This window comes from Cydia splendana, chromosome 16 (genome assembly GCF_910591565.1).
Source record: "Cydia splendana chromosome 16, ilCydSple1.2, whole genome shotgun sequence".
Classification (NCBI taxonomy): Eukaryota; Metazoa; Arthropoda; class Insecta; order Lepidoptera; family Tortricidae; genus Cydia; species Cydia splendana.
The window spans coordinates 8,869,053-8,887,231 of record NC_085975.1 but is presented as its reverse complement, the minus strand read 5'-3'; the positions used below and the strand labels follow the sequence as shown (position 1 = coordinate 8,887,231).

Below are 18,179 nucleotides of genomic sequence, written 5' to 3'. Positions count from 1 at the left end.
ACACATACACAGCCTGGATGCACCAAAAAAGGCAACACTTGTATTTGAAGTTCATCTAGTCAACAGTGTGGTTGTCCTTTTTTGACAAATGGCATTTTTAAAAGAGCGAGGAGAGAGAAATGATACTAGTTGCTGCGCCGTCAAAGATAACAGAAAACGTTGAGGCCTTGTTTTGACCGCACTAAGGTTGCGGTGCGGTAGTCTATTACGGCTTTTATATTGTCTGTGGTTGGTATGATATTGGCATGGCAATCATGGCATTGGCATTTCATAAAAAAAAACTACGGACGAAGAGGTTTGTGTGCGCGTGTTGCGAGTTATTTCACGAATTTTCTGTCGGTTTAAAATGTAGACACTGGATTTACAATGTATATTTGTGAAATGTTAAATAAATAAGCGCTTAAAACGTCTGATGTGTAAATCATCCAAAATGGTTTCGGGCAGTACGCGTGTGATACAAGTCTCCAACATCGCACCTCAAGCGACCAAGGATCAAATGCAGACCTTATTCGGTTACTTAGGTAAAATAGATGATATTAGATTATATCCGACTATCCGAGATGTCTCCTGCCCGGTTCAGTCTCGAATTTGTTACGTTAAGTATTATGATTCGGCTACTGTTAATGTAGCCCAACATATGACGAACACGGTGTTCATCGACCGAGCACTGATAGTGATTCCCATGCAATCAGGTGAGATCCCTGACGAACATAGGGCCCTAGAGATGTCAAGCAATGGTACCCTAGTGCCAGGCCTTAGTACGGTCGAGCCACGACTCCCCGCTCATGTCATCAACACATTGGAAGGTGTCCCACCAAGTCAAGTGATACAAACTCATGACCCTAAAATGGTATCATTAGGATTACCACCATATCCACCACTTCCTGCATCCCATGACTCGAGAAAGATTGAAGAAATCCGAAGAACTGTTTTGGTGGGTGATATAGGGGCCTTGACTTACCAACAGTTATCAGATCACTTTGGAATGGCAGGAGAAGTAAAGTACCTGCGATTCTGCGAGCGTGATGCAGACAAACAGAAATATGTCTTAATAGAAATGTCAGAGCAAGACAGTGTATTAAAAGCTTTGCAACTCAATGGTTCTACTATTGAAGGTCAAACTATACGGGTGAGCATAACTTTTGTGACGCTTTGTTCATAAATATTTACTAACATTTGTGATGCATTGTTCATAAATATTTACTAACGTTTGACTGCAACTCCTGTGTTCTATGTGGATAATTGGATAGCTTTAGAATTTCGCTTTTGTAATTCATTTAATGAGTATATAGAAATAACTAAATCAAGTTTCATGTATCAGTTGTCTGTCTAACAAAGAAATAAGAGTGTGTAAAAGTTTTACATACAAAGCTTCTACTCCCTCTATTTTCTTGAATGTTCATGTCAAATTCCATGTTTTTCAGAATGTTGTGTTACTAGAATCAAAGAGAGTAAATTTGATTGTATGATGGTAGCTAGGTTTGGTGACTCTTAATATGTAGTAAGTGGTTGTATACACTGTTCATAAGAAATGGTTATGTGTGTAGACCACATAGTTCTAAATCACCTTAAAAAAAACTTGTTTAAATTTTTTTGGTAGTAGCTTTAGACTCTTGAATTAATTTGCGTATATCTGAGATTTTGACACATCTACTATATGGATTTTGTTTTTCAGGTGCTCCATGCAACCCAATCCATATCTAAACCACAGACTAAGAGCAACGAGGCCGCCCAACGTGAGATCGAAGAAGCCATGTGCAGGGTTAAGGAAGCCCAGAACCTAATCTCTGCAGCCATAGATCCAGTCATTGGGCTTCTTTCTAAAGACAAACGGAGGTTTGTGTCGATATTAGCAAAGATTCATTATATAAGATGGGTAAAGTCTAAGAAACCGGCCAAGTGCGAGTCGGACTCGCGCACGAACATTACGCAAAAAACGACAAAAAAATCACATTGTATGGGAGCTCCACTAAATGTTTATTTTATTTTGTTTTTAGTATTTGTTGTTATGGCGGGAACAGAAATACATCATCTGTGAAAATATCAACTGTCTAGCTATCACGGTTCATGGTGACAGACAGACAGACAGATGATGGACAGTGGAGTCTTAGTAATAGGACCCCATTGTTACCCTTTGGGTATGGAACCGTAAAAAAAGATTGTCCTCTTGTTAGTTAGCATAAATAAATGCATGGTGCTGTACTGCACCATATGTTTTGTGGTCACTGGGTTGTCAAACATCTTTTCAGAACTAGAGGTACAACATAATGTATGAAGGTATACCTACTGCCACCACCTATGTGAACTTTTAAATTCAAAGCACATATTTATTTGTCTTAAACTTTACACCGAAAATATGATCAATGAATTTTTGATCTATTAAATTTGTTGTTGGGTTTAGATGGGATATTGTCACAATAGTTTCCTTTCCCAAAAACTAGTATTAAAAATAAAATTAGAGTCATGGCTGTTTTACAAACTGTTTGTTTAAATTTGTTTTATTTGAATTTTCTTTTTATATACATATTAGAAGTTGTATTTCAGTACATAAAAGTAGGGGTGTGTTTTATTAACTTGAAATTACTTGGTAATATTCTTAACATTACATGACCTAGAAAGCAGAAAACACGAAAGTTACGCCAGAGAGAATAATAAAATGTTTGTTATTTTAGAACCCGATCCCGGTCGCGGTCGCGGCGCCGCTCGCGCTCGCGCTCGCGGCGCTCCCGCTCCCGCCACCGCGCCAAGCGCTCCCGCTCGCGCTCCAGGCACCGGGCGCGCCCCGAGCGCTCCCGCCGCCACCGCTCCAGGTCATTCCATCACTACACAGCTTAGGTCCACACAGAATGGCAAACGGGCGGCCGCGATGTCTACCTAAACAGACTGAGCCGGTTCGCGCGGCCACTTCCTCGGGATGTGATTCCGTTTATTTGGACCCGCCTATTATTGCCCTGATTTCTCTACAGGTTTAGAAACTCGGGTGTCGATTACTCTCATAAAATCCAGGAACCTTATTCCGATCAACGGAGTTCTTTAGAGTGCTATGCTGAAGACATGTTTCAGTGAAAATGTTTTCAAGATGACTTTTTTTACAGTTTTTCAGTTTCGGCCGAAAGTGTCGTGAAGATACGCTTTTTTAGTATATATTAGTATTAAGAGAATATTATTTTATTTACAATTTCTTATCCCTTTCAGGTCCCGCTCCCACCACCGCGCGCGACGCTCTCGCTCACGCTCGCGCCACCGCAGCTCACGCTCTAAACGCGACCGCTCCCGCGACAGAAAAGATAAGAAGGATTCCAGCGAGAAGGAGAGAAAGGACAAATCGAAATCCCCCGCGCCTCCTCCCAAAGACGTCGAAGAAAAAGAAGAAATGAAGGAGGAAGTCGAAACGAACGGGAACGGCGCCGAAGTTAAATCCAAGGCGTCCACTCCCGCCGACGATAAACCGGAACCGGACAAGGAGCGCAGCCCGTCTAAGAGGGATCGCTCGCGGTCGAAGGACAGGAAGCGCGAGCGCTCCCGCTCCCGGCGCCGCTCCAGCTCGCGCTCGCGCAGGAAGCGGTCGCGCTCGCGGCGCCGCTCTCGCTCCAGAAAGCGCTCGCGCTCCAGGGAGAGAAAGCGGTCGAGGTCACGGAAGCGCTCGCGTTCGCGCGACAGGAAGAGATCTAGATCTAGGGATCGCAAGCGTACTCGCTCCCGCGACAGAAAGCGGTCTCGGTCCCGCGACCGCAAGCGCTCGCGGTCCGGCAGCCGCCGCAGCCGCTCGCACCGCGACTCCAAGACGCCCCACGACAGGAGGTCCCGCGAGCGCAGCCCCAACCTTAGCACCATAGAAGAGAGGGATGTTTCAATTGTCGACAAGGCCCCGGACATTGCGGAGGACAAGCACTCCCCTGACAACATGGACATTTCGAATTCTCCATAAGTTACACGATTTGTTTTTAAATCGCGACGGCCAAGGTCGATTTGGTTCTACAAGACAAGTGAGGTTTTAAGTTTACATTTATGAATTGTGATTGGACATTTGTTTCTTCTGTCTTATAAGCGTAAATAAATAAAAAGCCATAATAATGAAGTCTTATTTTAGAATTTTTAAACATATCATCTAAATAAACAAATTTTATATTAAAGGAATAATTAAACAAAAACAACTAAACAAAAAAAAAGAAGCTAAGCAGAATAGAGTCTGTGCGGAAAGAGAAGAGTCGTGGAATGTATGAGGCTCAATACATTTTACGACTCTTCTCTGTCCGAACAAACTCTAGCAGAAAAGCTAAACAGTTGTCAATCATAACACTAAACGCAACTTTGGACCTTGTAATGTAGGTTGGTATTTTATATACCTACTACTATTTTCATCTGTGATCGCTTTGCAAAACTAACATGGGCTTATAAAACTGAATTAATTCAGTATATAAAATGTAGTACTATGTACGTGACTTGAATGCTCCTCAAATTCATAGGAGCAAGTCTGTCGGCGAATAAGTTGTAGTGTATGATTGGAAATGAATGATTCATCAGTACCTATTCTAAGAAAACCGTAATTTTCCATCTATTACACAATTAAAAAAACTGTTGCAAAAAATTATGCAATAAACTATTGCAACATTCTGAGTAAAATCCATGCAACATGGCACAAATATTGCGCAATCAATGCAGTGGGTATATATAGTGCCATCCTGCGTCTACTCCAGTCCAGATCACCAAGCAGAAGCGTTACAACTTCTCAACAGTTTCTAAAAAAAATAGATTGTGTGTTTACAGATCCACGAATAGGAGGCTTTGAAGATGGATTCGGGAATTGTCATTGAAATTTGTGGTAACAGGTCTACTCCACGCCAGGACCAAGGTGAGCTTTCCAATCAGAGAGCGGTGGAGAGCCGTTCACGATCTAAAGATCGGTCCAGAGATCGTTCTCGTTCCAGAAGTAAATCGAGAGGAAGATCACGCGGTCGCTCTAGAGGAAGATCACGCGGTAGGTCCCGCGGTCGCTCTAGAGGAAGCTCACGCGGTAGGTCCCGCGGTCGCTCGAGAGGAAGAATTCGTGGTCGGTCGCGTCGCAAGTCCAGGGGCAGATCCAGAGGCAGATCGCGCTCAGGAGATTACAGGCGACGTGGTGGGAAATCTCGGTTCAGGGACCGGCGGTCGCGTTCTAGAGGAAGGCACTGTGGTTGTAGGTGCAGTTGCAAGAATTGAGTTCGATGGCCGTTGAAATTAAAAATTAACTTTCAAAAGAAATTTAAAAAAAGTTAAAGTTAGCGAATAATGAATTATTCATATTTAATAGCATTAATTTAGTGTGGTGAAAATTTTTGTTTCACTAGCCAACATAACGAGTCTACATTTTGCATCACTCGCTACGGTCGTAGTTCAAAATTGGATTTATTCGCTAATTACTCTAGGTTCTCAATATTAGCACGAGGATTAACTAACTGACCACTAAACAAAAAAACTTTGCTCCCTTGTTAAACAAATAACTAAATTCCAACATTGTCAAAACCCATTTAAGTAGAGTCCGTGAATAATTTTCGTTATCTCTAGTGATTGCAGTTCATTAAAATTAACTACAGTAGGCAGTCGCATTGTTTAATCGGTGATAGTCATGTATTCGATTAGTTTACAAGTTGTTGACTTACAAGTAAGATTTTATAAGTTTTTAGTGTTAAAATAGTGTCAAAATCAGGGACCGTACACTGGTATATATTTCATACATTACGATTGTTTATGTCTATTTTTGCACTTAATTTAGCTAATCTGATCAATAAAGAAATATGGTGAATGCTACGAGATATTTTGATTTTTAGTTATACCGGTAACGGTCCCTGGTCAAATTACAAATGTTTGGATATTTTGTTAATTTTTTAGGGATACTTGTGGCTTACGGCGTACTTCCACTACTTTACGCCAGGGAATCTGCGATTCAAAACAAAGGTGCATCGAGTGCCTATTTACCGACTACGAGAACTTATTGACAATGCTCCCGCTACCTTGGAAACTCGAAGATGGATGATGAAGCATGAGAGCCCTTACCCCGGGTACTGCCGCGCGCCCGGCAGACCCGAATGCTTGCCGCTGCTCTGCAATTGTGACTATCTTACGCAAGAATGGAAGAAAAGATCAGAGAATAACGAAACACTTAGTGGCAATACATTACTTCTTTATAAAAAAGGTACACTACAAAATCATAATTAGTTATCATGGGATATTTCCTATAAAATGGTTTAAATAAAATAAAATTATATTTAATTACATTGTTTTATTTTGGTAGGTAGTATGTGTTACGTTACATTTATGTCCCTACTTAGGGTAACTACTCATACTCATTCCCGCCTATCTGGCCATAAATAACATTCGCAAATGATTACTATAGGTACTTTAGTTAGGGTCGGTTGCACCAAACCGTCTGTCACCGTTAAAGCGTTCGCAAAATTTTATTATATGGGAATTTCCATAGTTCTCTGCTGAGTGATGTTGATCAGTATGTCAAGTGTGGTTGGTGCATCTGGCCCTTAGACTTTTATATTTATCAATTTGTTCTCTTGTTCGTTAGAAACCATTTCATAAGTTTTACTTTCTTCAGGCGGCAGTATGTCCTTAACAAGAATCCAGTGTCGCTTAATTAAACATTCACACGCACCAACCAGTCAACTATAAATCAAAACCCATTCACGATATGCCCCGACAAAATGTTGCTTATTTATAGTTACCATCCTCACCGGAGATAAATATCATAATCCTTAGTCATGGCGGTACGGCCAGGAAGAGATAAGCGCATTCAATGGCTATTACACGAACAATTTTGAATTTATATCGTTTCAGTTGCATTTTTTGCGTCTCATGTAAGTGCACGCACAGCTGTGCAAATGGCTCACAGGTTGTCAAAATCGCATCGCTTTTTCTGCCGATAATCTGGCCAACCTAAACTAGCAGATAACAACTTCAGTTTCTTTAGACTGTCACAGGAGCCGCACGCGAGGCCTCAGTAGGGCAGGATGTCTTGCATGGCGTAGCGCCAGGTCCACCGGCGCGCCAGGCTCTCGAAGCGCGCTCGGTCGCGGACGTACATCTCACCTAATTCGGGTTCCATGCACACCTGGAACAATACATTATTACATTCAGTAGTCGTGAAGTACAGAAAGCGGAATATGTATTGTAAACTTTAACACGTATTCACAGTTTCACACTATTGTAATTTTTTGACATTCCGCCCTTTGAGTTCAACGTCGTGAAATTTAATTTTTCCTCTGAACACTTTTACTTAGCTAATAACATCTTTGAACGTACCTACGTACTTATATGTAAGTACAGCTAAAATCCCACCCTTTCCTTTTGGCTTTGCCGTACGTATAAAACATCATGCGCTCTGATAAAACGCTCTGGTAGATAGTGTTTTGTTCAAGAAATGAATAATTTTAATTACATTACAAATTCTAGTCATAAAAACATACCCCAAAGAATCATGCCTTAACCACAAAACATCAGCACATAACCATAGTAAAAAAAGTAAGTACTGTAAAAAAGTAAATACTAACGGCAGTGTAGGGGTCCGTGAGTAGGCTCTGTATAGAGATAAGCACTTTGCTGATGGTGAGTGCGAGCGACCAGTTGTGGTGCACGGAGTCGATGCCCACGTCCCCGTGCCGGGACACGTTTGGGTGCAGGATGCGCGTCAGGAAGCGGACCACCGGTGGACTCATTGGGTACCTGAATATAAATCAAGAATAGTTCAAAAATAAAAAATTCCCCGAGGGATTAACTCTGTCGTCACAAAAACAGGTCGTGACGACGTCACTATGTTATTTCGACTTTGGCACACTAACGAGCAACACTCTTACTTAAGTAACCATTAGTGGTCCTTATGTCTTTGCGATTAGGTTTACGAATTGTCAGAAAAGTGCGGGCGATGGTATTACACCGACGAGGGGTAAAACGAAAAGTATTACGACATATTTGGCCGTAAATATTTGTGCTATTGTAAATACTCATCGGATTTAGTATTCATATAGGGAAGTCTAAATGTAATGAATGGTATCCGCCGCGAGTGCGCACCCATGTTTGCTATATTATGCACGCTTTATCGTGGCGCATTCGCTAGTTCTCAAATTGCGGGCATCTTTTTCTTTTACTCCAATTAAGGCGTAATTAGAGTGACAGAGAAAAATGTCCGCAATTTGCGAACTTCGGTGTTCGTGGTAGGCCGTCTCATTTTATGAGAAATGTACCGTATGTTTGAAGCAGTACTCACGCGTAAGGCACCTGTATGTACAGGTAGAAGATGCCACCTTCGTACGGGGAGCCGGCTGGGCCGGTGACGGATGCCTGCCAGTGGCAGCAGCGCGCGTCCAGCGGCGTCGCCGCGATGCCTTCTGGCGGGTCGTTGCGCATCATCTAAATCATACACTACAATTGTAATACCAGTACCTACTTGATTAAGCACTTGTCCACAAACACATTCACTTTAAAATATGTAGGTATGTATATCTTATTGTAATGTATACCTGTATTTTATGTAATACTTTATAGTGCACACAGAAACAGAAACACTCAACTGACCTTACCTGACTTGACCTTAGGTATGTCTTTGCAACAATGTTTAGAAATTGTCAAAACGTCAAGAAATTTTAAATGTCTGGTTGGCGTCTGTTGTAAAGTAATTTGATGGCAGATCTAGGTAGAGCAAGGGACATTCCTTTCCATCTACTTAGATGTGTCTAGTAGTGGTGATTACGTATCTGGTACGTACTTTGAGCTCGATGCGGAGTCTGTTGTGTCGCCACGCGCTCTCCTCGCCGGGCGGCTGCGCCTGCACGCACATCTGCACGAGGCAGTTGCGACAGAAGCAGGATTCCACCAGTGACTGGTACACCTGACAAAAGTTGATGATGTCAATTGTAAGTGCTATGCTAGACACTACAAAAAAGAACTATTGCTTACTTGAATTATAACACGATAGCCGGGTCCACACAGAGCGAGCGTACGCGCAAGGCAATAGCCGTATACTGACTGAGCGAGCAGCCTCGCGAGGCAGCCTCGGACGATTGCCGCGCAACGTTTGCCGCGCGAGGCAGCCTCGGTCAGTAGGATTTGTTGCACGAGGCTGCCGCGCGCGGACAAGCCGAGCCACGATGACGCCTGAACCAAACATCGAGCACTCAGTTTAACGTGAAGTCGCACAGAGACCGCGCGTGTCATGAGGCCGTTCATTCGAAAAGCTGTCGATACCACTGCGTTTCTAATAATTCTACAGCTTGTAAAAAAAGAAATTATTTCCTGGCTTATATTTCTCCACGCATCTTCTCTTAGTCCTCTATTAGTATAATCGGGACATTACATTTCGCATCCCATAATCGTTTATATTCACCATATAGTTGTATCAATTTAAGGCACTGTTCTTTGTCCATGGCGCTAACATGCGGCGAACAAGCGAGGCAAAACACAACCGTCTTGAGTGAGCGCGGCAAACTTACTGAGGCGCCTTTGAGCATGGACAAAAAACCGGCAACGCTCGGCTCGGGCCGAGGCGCGCTCGGCCGAGGCCAGACATGCGTTTGCCTCGGGCGAGGCACGTCCTGACTGACCGCGGATTTACCTCGCGCGTCTGCCTCGCGAGGCTGCTCGCTCAGTCAGTACCCGGCTAATTTCCTCGCGCGAATGCCCGTTCTGTGTGGACGCGGCTATTGAAGCACATCCACTTGTTGTACCTTGTACCAGTCCCTGTTGTTGGTGAGCGGGCGGTACAGCGGCCAGCGGCGCGCGGCGAAGGCGGCCCAGCGCGGCGCCCGCACGCGCGCGCGCACCAGCCCGCGCCAGCGCGCGCACACGCCGCCGCACGCGCTCAGGGACAGGTCGTCCAGGTAGCTGAAGATGCCCAGCAGTACTGCCACAGATAACAAATATATGTTAACACTGACTTTACATCCTTTGGCTTTGGCATGACGTTCTCTACATGTAAATTGGGTGAATCAACTTTTTCTTGTCACTAGTTGCCATGGTTACGGTCTCCTGGGTCACTCTTAAAATACTAGTTATTTATTATTATTTGTATCTCCATTACAAACTCTCGGGTTTTTAAGCCCGGTCATTTATTAGGCGTGCGTGGGGATATAGATCCAACACGTAGAGGCCGTTTGGAGAGCTTTGATGTCATGTAGAACGCCTGCTGGAACCCGTTCACGGGTACATAAATAGATACGCGTAAACCGGTTTCAGCAGGCATTGGGAGCTATTATAGAAAAATGGAAAGAGTCCTGGTCTATGGTTTAAATTTGGGTGGAAAATAAGTCTAGCTATTGCTAAGAGTTCCGGACACCTGCCATAGCATTGTGTTATACAGTGTTATCGAGGCAGGCGGCGACTCGCCACTCGTTAGATGGGCACCTGATGCGCCATCGTAAAGACGGCCAGGCGCAACACCGGAGTGAGCGGCTCAGGGGTGTCGAGAGGTGGTGCTGCGCTTTCTCCGAAGTTACTCGCGGCGTTATGCCCTTTAACACTTCCACCCCTGGAGCATATAGCTCTAACGACTCCTCTCTGGACGGCCAATGAAGGCAAGCCAGAGCTGAGAGTCCTACGGGTCCCCTTAGGGTCCACTCCGACCGACGAAGACACGCCGGAGACGGAGACCCTGACCGACTCTCGGGAGCACTCGGGTCCGTGGGGTCGTTACTCCCCAACAGCTCGTCACAAGCTGCCCTGCCCTTATTATTATTATTTGTTTGTCCTTTCCATATCTCGGGACCATGGGGTCCCGGACCTTTGGGAGGCATGCGTGGGGCCGAAGCCAACAGCGCAGAGGCCCTTTAAGACAGTTTACTCTAAAAGCAAGGGATACACATACACATGGCGGATACCATCCCCGAGCGCACAATATGATACATCCGGAGATGGTCTCCGCCAGGTGCAAAGACTATTGCAGTGCAGCACTTTTGTGCTGCGATGGGAACTAAGGTCATGGGCTATTGATATGCAAGTTGGATGGACTGGATAATGGGTTATGGGAGGAGACTAGCGGACACCTGCCGTGACAATCAGTCTCAAAATTGTGTAAGACAGGTGGTGACTCGCCTACTCATTTAGTGGGCCCTACAACGGCCGCACGCACAGTGCGACAATAGGGCAACACTTCGGAGCGGCTGTAAGGTTGTCGAGAGGTGAGTCTGCGGTAGCCAGATTCCGGTGATCCGTTAAGCAGGCCGCCGGCGTTATGACATTTTACACTTCCAACCTGGAGCATAGGTCCCGCTCTTGCGACTCCACTCTGGCCGGCCAATCAAGGCAAGCACAGAGGCGAGGGCCAGATGACAGGGCCCTCTGGAATAGGGGTCCGCGGTGTCGCCACTCACCGTCAGCTCGCCACAAGCTGCCCCCGCGGGGTTATTATTATTATTATTATTTCGTTTTAGACAGGCAGCTGATGCTGGTGCGTCTAAATCATAATTCACTTAGCACGATTTCACTGTTTACTGTGTTTGTTTGTCGTATTTAAACAGGGTGACCACTCTTTACTATAACCAAAATTCCCTGACTTTTCCCGGTTTGCCAGGCGTTTTTTCAAGTTTTTCCCTGACCATAATCTTAAATGTAATAAATATAAAATATGTAATTGGAATACATTTTTGAGTTTTTGCAGAATCTGAATTAGTCCAGTCATTATATCCAAAAAACCGACCCTACCCGTGAATAATCAGTTCTTGGATTTTTTTTCGTAGATCCCTCGGGGGGGTCACTGGGAGTTTAAATTCAAAAAGTAGACTGAATCAGGCTCCTGAGTATATTCGAAAAACGGTTTTATTTAATAACTCGGCCATTTTTGATTTTACAGTAAAACCGTGAGGACAAAAATTGTAGGAAATTTGATTCTCTACAAGTTTGGTCCTCGCAATTTTTCTTCTAGGATCGATATTTTGGAAATTAAATTTGATAAAAGCGACTAATTCAAAATACTTTCATCATCTACGAGATACGAGCGATCGAAATTGGGAATCTAGTGGTATTGACCACTCGATTTCAATTCTATTAGTAGAATTTAAACGCCTAGTAGTGGAGATATCATTTAACGAAATACACGAAATCGAGTGGTCGAATTTCAAAAATCGGCCCCTGGACTTAAATTTTCCATCTTTTTGTGTAGCTCCTCCGTGTACAAGGAGTGAGCATTACGAGCCGCGTGGGTCATTTTTTTTTTCAATATTTATTTTGTCTATACCGCCGTGGTAGGATATAGCGTTACCTATTATTAACCTATTTAGCGGCAGACGTACGACCTCAATTTCATAGAAAACCGCAAATCGATGTACAGGTTAGCCGTTTGGCACACGCAATTTTTTGATCCGCAGTTCCTAAAAAAATTTCCATAGGAGGGGAGTGCTGAGTCATTGTTTCTTTTTATGAGAAAAAAAAATTTTTTTAGAAACCAATCGTGTATGGTAGGGTTAAAGAGGTATTTCCCGTTGGATATATGGATATTACGTATCATTTTATGATTAATATGCACCGTATCTGCAGTACAGTTCCATTAAGTCTCGTAGAATAGATACTGAAGTAGGACTGTATATCACTTAGTATTATTGACAAATTAAAAAAAAAATACTAAATGAAATTATTTTCAAAATTGCTTTATTAGGGTTAGATATGAGGATATCACGTATCATTTGAGGTATATTGTACAAAAAAAAATCAGCCATATCGTATCTGGAGAAGCCCAAACTTGGTATGTTTTGAAAATTATTTTTGTTTTAATTTAAAAAAAATGGCTGAAATGTAATGATGTGGTATAGTTTTAGAATCGCCTCAAAAAGCTTTTCTGAAAAAAAATATTTTCTTTCCCATGTACAAAAAAAAAACAATGACTCAGCACTCCCCTCTAGACGTGCGCGCCGGTAGAAAAAAATCGGGCGGCGGCGCGCCACGAAAACATCCACGGCGGCGGCGTAACGCCGGCGGCGTGGGATTTTCAACTTTTCAATATACGTATAATGAAAAACCAAGATTAACTCTAAATCAACAAGGGAAAAAATTGTTACATCGTTTTTTTGGTTTATTGTAGAAAAATCATGAAAAAAAAATCTCTAATTATAATGTTGAAAAAAACATAATATGTCAAGTATGTTGGACGTTGCTATGATCGGTGTAAATAAACAGATACGCCGCGTAATGAAAAGACGTCCAGTATTTTGGACACGCCGAGTATAGAGTACCTACCTACTGTATGTGTATAAGGGTTTTTTTAGTCCAGTTCATGTTTTTTAAATAAATATAGAATAATTGCATTTTTTAATTAGAAATACACTTACTGATAATGTCAACTTATGTAATGAATTTAAGTAAGTGAAACCTATTATTTTTATATTTTTGCAATAACTTTATATCTCGTAGGTGGTAAAATTTTACCAGTCATTGACGTAATTTATTTCACATTAAATCTAACTTAGCGGGGTATCCTAGGAAGCAGTCACATCTGAGCAATGGTTTTTACAATAATGCATGCACTTTTATCTAAATTTTCGTAATAAATTTCTCAAATGAAATCGGGTCTGTCTCTTGATGAAAACAAATCCACACACACACATACACCACATCCACAGGAAAAAAAAACCATACAAATATATTTTTTTAATCTATTTGGTTCATTACGTTGTATTACCGCAAGTAATGACTTTTTAGAACGTTTTGAAACACCTAACATCCCTCTATTTAATTTATTTACCACAAAACTACCAGAAAATTTAATAATTTTACTCTTCGCATACTTGGCAACGTCCAACATATTGGACTTAGCAAAAGTGCCGTTTAATCGACAACGGGCAAAATAATGGACATTACACCTTTTACACTTGTTTTTACCCATAAACACAAAACATTTTTATGTAAATCATATTGCCACGTAAAAAACAGACCAGTTAGTAACCTATTACACGTTTTAACGCTGCTTAATACTCATATAAAAAAATGAAATAAGGGGAAAATGTCAGTCTGTCGGATGCTTCCTTGCAAGTTCTGCGTTCTGTAGGACTTTGACAAAAAGATTATGTTCACACTGGTTCCCAATATTTTCTTACTTACTTAAAAATAACATATCATTCAAGTAGTAGTAGTCGTAGTTTCCTGGTAGTGTAAGTACGCTACCAGGGGAAAGTAACGCTATGCTTTAATATTTGGTGCAGAATTTTTTTCTTGGGATGTCCAGTATAGGTGACGTTATCGATTTAAGGGTTAAAATAAATCAAGCAATGAATTTAAAAAAACGGAACAGTCGGAACGCTAAAGCTAGGCACGTTGCACGTGCTTTATATCCATTGATTTTAAATTTGTACCCTCTTGCGGGTTATGTCTCGGCGCGAATTTTAGACTACCGGCGGCGGCGGCGGCGGCGCGCTGTCTCCTTATGGCGGCGGCGCGCCGCGGCGGCGCGCACGTCTACTCCCCTCCTACGGCAAATATTTTTAGGAAGTGCGGGTCAAAATATTTGTTTTGACCTCTAGTATGCGTGTGCCAAACGGCTAATCTGTACATCGTTAGCGGTTTTTTAAAGTGAACAGGTTAGCACATTCACTGCCCCCGACGCAAATGTGCGTCCACCGTCATACAAGTTTGTTCCTAGGCCACGCCCCCTGGCAGTGAATGCGTTAGACTAATTATAGTAGATATATAATGTTTGCAGATTATACATAGATTATAGATATATAATGAAGCGATGGTGGCTTAGCGGTAAGAGCGTGCGACTTTCAATCCGGAGGTCGCGGGTTCAAACCCCCGGCTCGTACCAATGAGTTTTTCGGAACTTATGTACCTACGAAATATCATTTGATATTTACCAGTTGCTTTTCGGTGAAGGAAAACATCGTGAGGAAACCGGACTAATCCCATTAAGGCCTAGTTTCCCCTCTGGGTTGGAAGGTCAGATGGCAGTCGCTTTCGTAAAAACTAGTGCCTACGTCAAATCATGGGATTAGTTGTCAAGCGGAACACAGGCTCCCATGAGCCGTGGCAAAATGCCGGGATTACGCCAGGAAGAAGAAGATATAATGTTTGCAGATGGTAAAATTAATATATTTTTTTATTTTATTATGTATACACAGAGACAATTTTTATTCCCTGACCTCCATTAAATTTCCCTGACAATTCCCTGACTTTTCCATGACTAGCGAAATTCCCTGACTTTTCCCGGTTTTCCCGGTTTTCCAGAAAGTTGCCACCCTGTTAAATGAACCAAACTTGAATTTTTTGGTAGTTATAAGGCCTTTCCATAATGGGACATCTACTAAGCATGTTTGTAGAACATGGTACAGCAGCTCTTCTAAGAAACTATGCTTCTATTGTCTCCTGGCTGATGGGACAGAATAACAACAAGAAATAGTTGATCAACCCAATTAACATTATTAGCGCCAGTTGCACCATCCGCACTTGACAGACTATAAAATTTAGTGAACTCTTTAACAATCGCAAACAGTTTGGTGCAACCGACCCTTAGTCTGCTAACTAGATCTGCGTGTATTTCAGTCAAGTAATGCATTAGCTAACATTTTAAATGAAATTGTAATGAATGAATTAGTAAAGGCAAGGAGCACCCACATGGGCATACAAACTGATGAAAGCCAGTCACATTGACTAGAGATTAGAATGAAATAAATTAATAAAAAAAAACATATATGAAAATAAGAATGATAAATAGTCAAAACTTGTCACTGAATTGTAGAAACTTGTCACAGATGATATGAAGAAGAGAAGTATATCAAGTATAGTAACTAATAGAGAGTAATGGAGAATTCTAAGGGAGGCCACTACCAAGAAGCAAGTCAACCTCAGTCAAAAGAATATATTAAATATTCATCAATTAGTAAAATAAACATTCTTGGTATTTGTTTAGTTACAATCTATAAATGAATATTGAAAAAGGTACCAACCTTCTGTGGGCAACTGTGCTATTAACTCAGGTGCCACATTGTCTGGTGGTCGTGGAGTAGACAAAGCCTGCAATGAATGTGCAAGACAGGGTGGGGGCCTCAGTGCCAGTGGTTCAGGCCTCAGGGCGAGCGGTTGAGGCATTTCTTCCTCATTGTCAGGGACGTCCGGATGGTCTGGACCATGAGCCAAGCCATTCCCATTTGTGTTGCTGTGATTGCCACTTCCACTTCCACTGGCGCTTGCTGCATTGCCAGAGTTACTGGCTTCATCTTCCGGACTTTCACTGTCTAGAGAATTCTGAAAAAATTCAATCAAGCTATAAATGTTGAAAATGCATTATAATGCAGTAAATTAGTTATAGTCAACCTGTAGTTATCTTATCTTTTCCTTTGCAAGTGATATACAAACTTAAAAGTATCTGTTAAGTACTTTTTACATCTCATGGTCTGTGGGCGCAGCACGGTTCCATTTTTATCGTCTATCACTATGCGCGTCCCTTTCGCACTTACATACTTGTTAGAACGTGACAGGCATGGTGACAAGGGATAAAAACGCGACCATGCTAAGCCGCCTGGTCTGTCAAACATTATAGCTAATGTCTTGTGGCATATGTGAATAAAGGGTATTATGGTTAATGCAGATTTAAGTTTTAATGGCAAGCACTGGCATAAAAAAACTGTCTGGCTTTAAAAAATAGGTTTGTGTGTTTTAAAAACTACTTTATCTTAGTCTTGATTAAAAGGTGTAAATATAATGCATACAAAATTTGAAATATTTAAATTTAATAATTTGTATGATAATATCTCAACTTTACTTACTATGTACCACCAGCTGGCAGGCACCATACAGACTCTATTGACCCTCCGGTCCGAGCTGTAGTTGAGATCTGAAGGCTCGTCATTCCCTGAATCTCCGTCGTCAGTCTTCTCACTGTAGTAGTAAGAATTAGGACAAAACGACGGAAAATTCGGATAAAGAAACGCATGGCAAGTCACGCACACTGGTTCTCCGAAACTTGGCCCATAATAACCGTTGCACACATGGCACGTGGAATTCTACAACAGTAATTAGAGACTTAATTAATTGTGATATTGTAAATTTAAATGTCGCAAATACGCATCTTGCACAACTTACATTAAACTCAAAGTCAACAGGCTGTTCCAAGGGGTTTGCTATTAATTTGTCATCATTTTCCTCCAATTTTTTAATAAATTCGTAATATTCTGCAGTAACAGCGGACATTTTTAGTGTATCCAACTGTTCAAGTGTTCATCTCAAAAATAAGAAACAATTTCAATAGTTTTCGACTTATATTGACCATTATTTGACAGACTCTGCAGACGAACTGGGACTGGGTGACAGCTGACAGGCAGGAGGACAAAGGAGCGTTCAGATATTACGTAATTTCATACGACTGCGAATAAACTTAAGGCTTGGCCACATACAGAGCGCGACGCAGCGCCGCGTCCACGCCGCGCGACCGCGGCACATGCTAACAGGTTACCGACGTCAAACAGACTGCGTCCCGCCGGTATCACGCCCCGCTTCTGTCGCGCCCCGCGCCGCGCGGCCCATTGCGTCCGCGCGGCGCGTGCGCAGCGCTGCGCCGAGCGAACGCGGCGGCCCGCCGCGTCGCGCAAGGTCACGTCAGTAGGATCGGACGTAGGCAGCGAGCGGTGCGCCGCGTTCCCGCGCGGCCGCGCCGCGTTCACGCGCGCCTTGAGGGCGTGTTGAGAGCGTGAGGCCGGCGCGATCGGCGCGCGCCCTGTTTGACCAGGCTTCGCGTCGGCATCACGCGGCGCGGACGCGGCGCTGCGTCGCGCTCTGTGTGTGGCCAAGCCTTTATATAAATAAAAGGACCTTATGTACCATATAACATGCATGTAAAACCATGTGCGCTATTTTTTTTGAATCCACACGCGAAACCGGTCCTTGTAGACCGTAGACATGATGTAGACCGCTCCTCAACATGACCGGATTACATGCACCGTGTGCAAGTATCCACATAGCATATGTAATCAGTAAGCTCGAAGTAAGCTCTGCCGCCTATCACTTGATAGATTTGAGTCGAGGTGTTTATTATCAATCGCTGGGTGTCTCTCGTAAAGCCTCCTCGGCGCGAAGCCGCGAACGCAAAACCGCGAACATGTTACATGGGTACATTATACCTATGGTTAATAAGTTAAAATATTTCTTTATAATTTTCATTTATATGTATTTTATCTTAAATTTTACAATAATACGTCATTTTTAATTATTCGTTAGCAATATCT

The 18,179-nt window shown here is 42.7% G+C and overlaps 2 protein-coding genes across 2 annotated transcripts; one reads left to right on the top strand and one right to left on the bottom strand.

The window, feature by feature from the left end:
- The first annotated feature begins 321 nt into the window (after window positions 1-321).
- Window positions 322-4,063, top strand: LOC134798214 (probable splicing factor, arginine/serine-rich 7). Its single transcript, XM_063770579.1, has 4 exons — window positions 322-1,129; window positions 1,676-1,836; window positions 2,673-2,810; window positions 3,196-4,063. Exons 1-4 carry the CDS (start codon window positions 413-415, stop codon window positions 3,926-3,928), a joined length of 1,749 nt encoding a protein of 582 aa, XP_063626649.1. The 5' UTR covers window positions 322-412; the 3' UTR covers window positions 3,929-4,063.
- Window positions 4,064-6,321: 2,258 nt separating this feature from the next.
- On the bottom strand, window positions 6,322-17,198 carry LOC134798213 (uncharacterized). Its single transcript, XM_063770578.1, has 8 exons — window positions 17,041-17,198; window positions 16,725-16,961; window positions 15,906-16,203; window positions 9,705-9,880; window positions 8,747-8,869; window positions 8,249-8,391; window positions 7,536-7,707; window positions 6,322-7,096 (listed from the first exon to the last, which is right to left on the bottom strand). The coding sequence occupies exons 1-8, from the start codon at window positions 17,146-17,148 to the stop codon at window positions 6,983-6,985; spliced, it is 1,371 nt and encodes a 456-aa protein (XP_063626648.1). The 5' UTR covers window positions 17,149-17,198; the 3' UTR covers window positions 6,322-6,982.
- Window positions 17,199-18,179: the final 981 nt, after the last annotated feature.

What these genes read in the sequence shown, in the direction of transcription:
- LOC134798214 (XM_063770579.1), top strand. Translation starts at nt 413, where the DNA reads ATGTGTAAATCATCCAAAATGGTTTCGGGCAGTACGCGTGTGATACAA. An exon ending in CTTTCTAAAGACAAACGGAG is followed by an intron (nt 1,837 to 2,672) that starts GTTTGTGTCGAT and finishes TTGTTATTTTAG; the next exon opens with AACCCGATCCCGGTCGCGGT. An exon ending in TCCCGCCGCCACCGCTCCAG is followed by an intron (nt 2,811 to 3,195) that starts GTCATTCCATCA and finishes TATCCCTTTCAG; the next exon opens with GTCCCGCTCCCACCACCGCG.
- LOC134798213 (XM_063770578.1), bottom strand. Translation starts at nt 17,148, where the DNA reads ATGTCCGCTGTTACTGCAGAATATTACGAATTTATTAAAAAATTGGAG. An exon ending in CTGTTGACTTTGAGTTTAAT is followed by an intron (nt 16,962 to 17,040) that starts GTAAGTTGTGCA and finishes TTACTGTTGTAG; the next exon opens with AATTCCACGTGCCATGTGTG. An exon ending in TCACGGACCCCTACACTGCC is followed by an intron (nt 7,097 to 7,535) that starts GTTAGTATTTAC and finishes GTATTGTTCCAG; the next exon opens with GTGTGCATGGAACCCGAATT.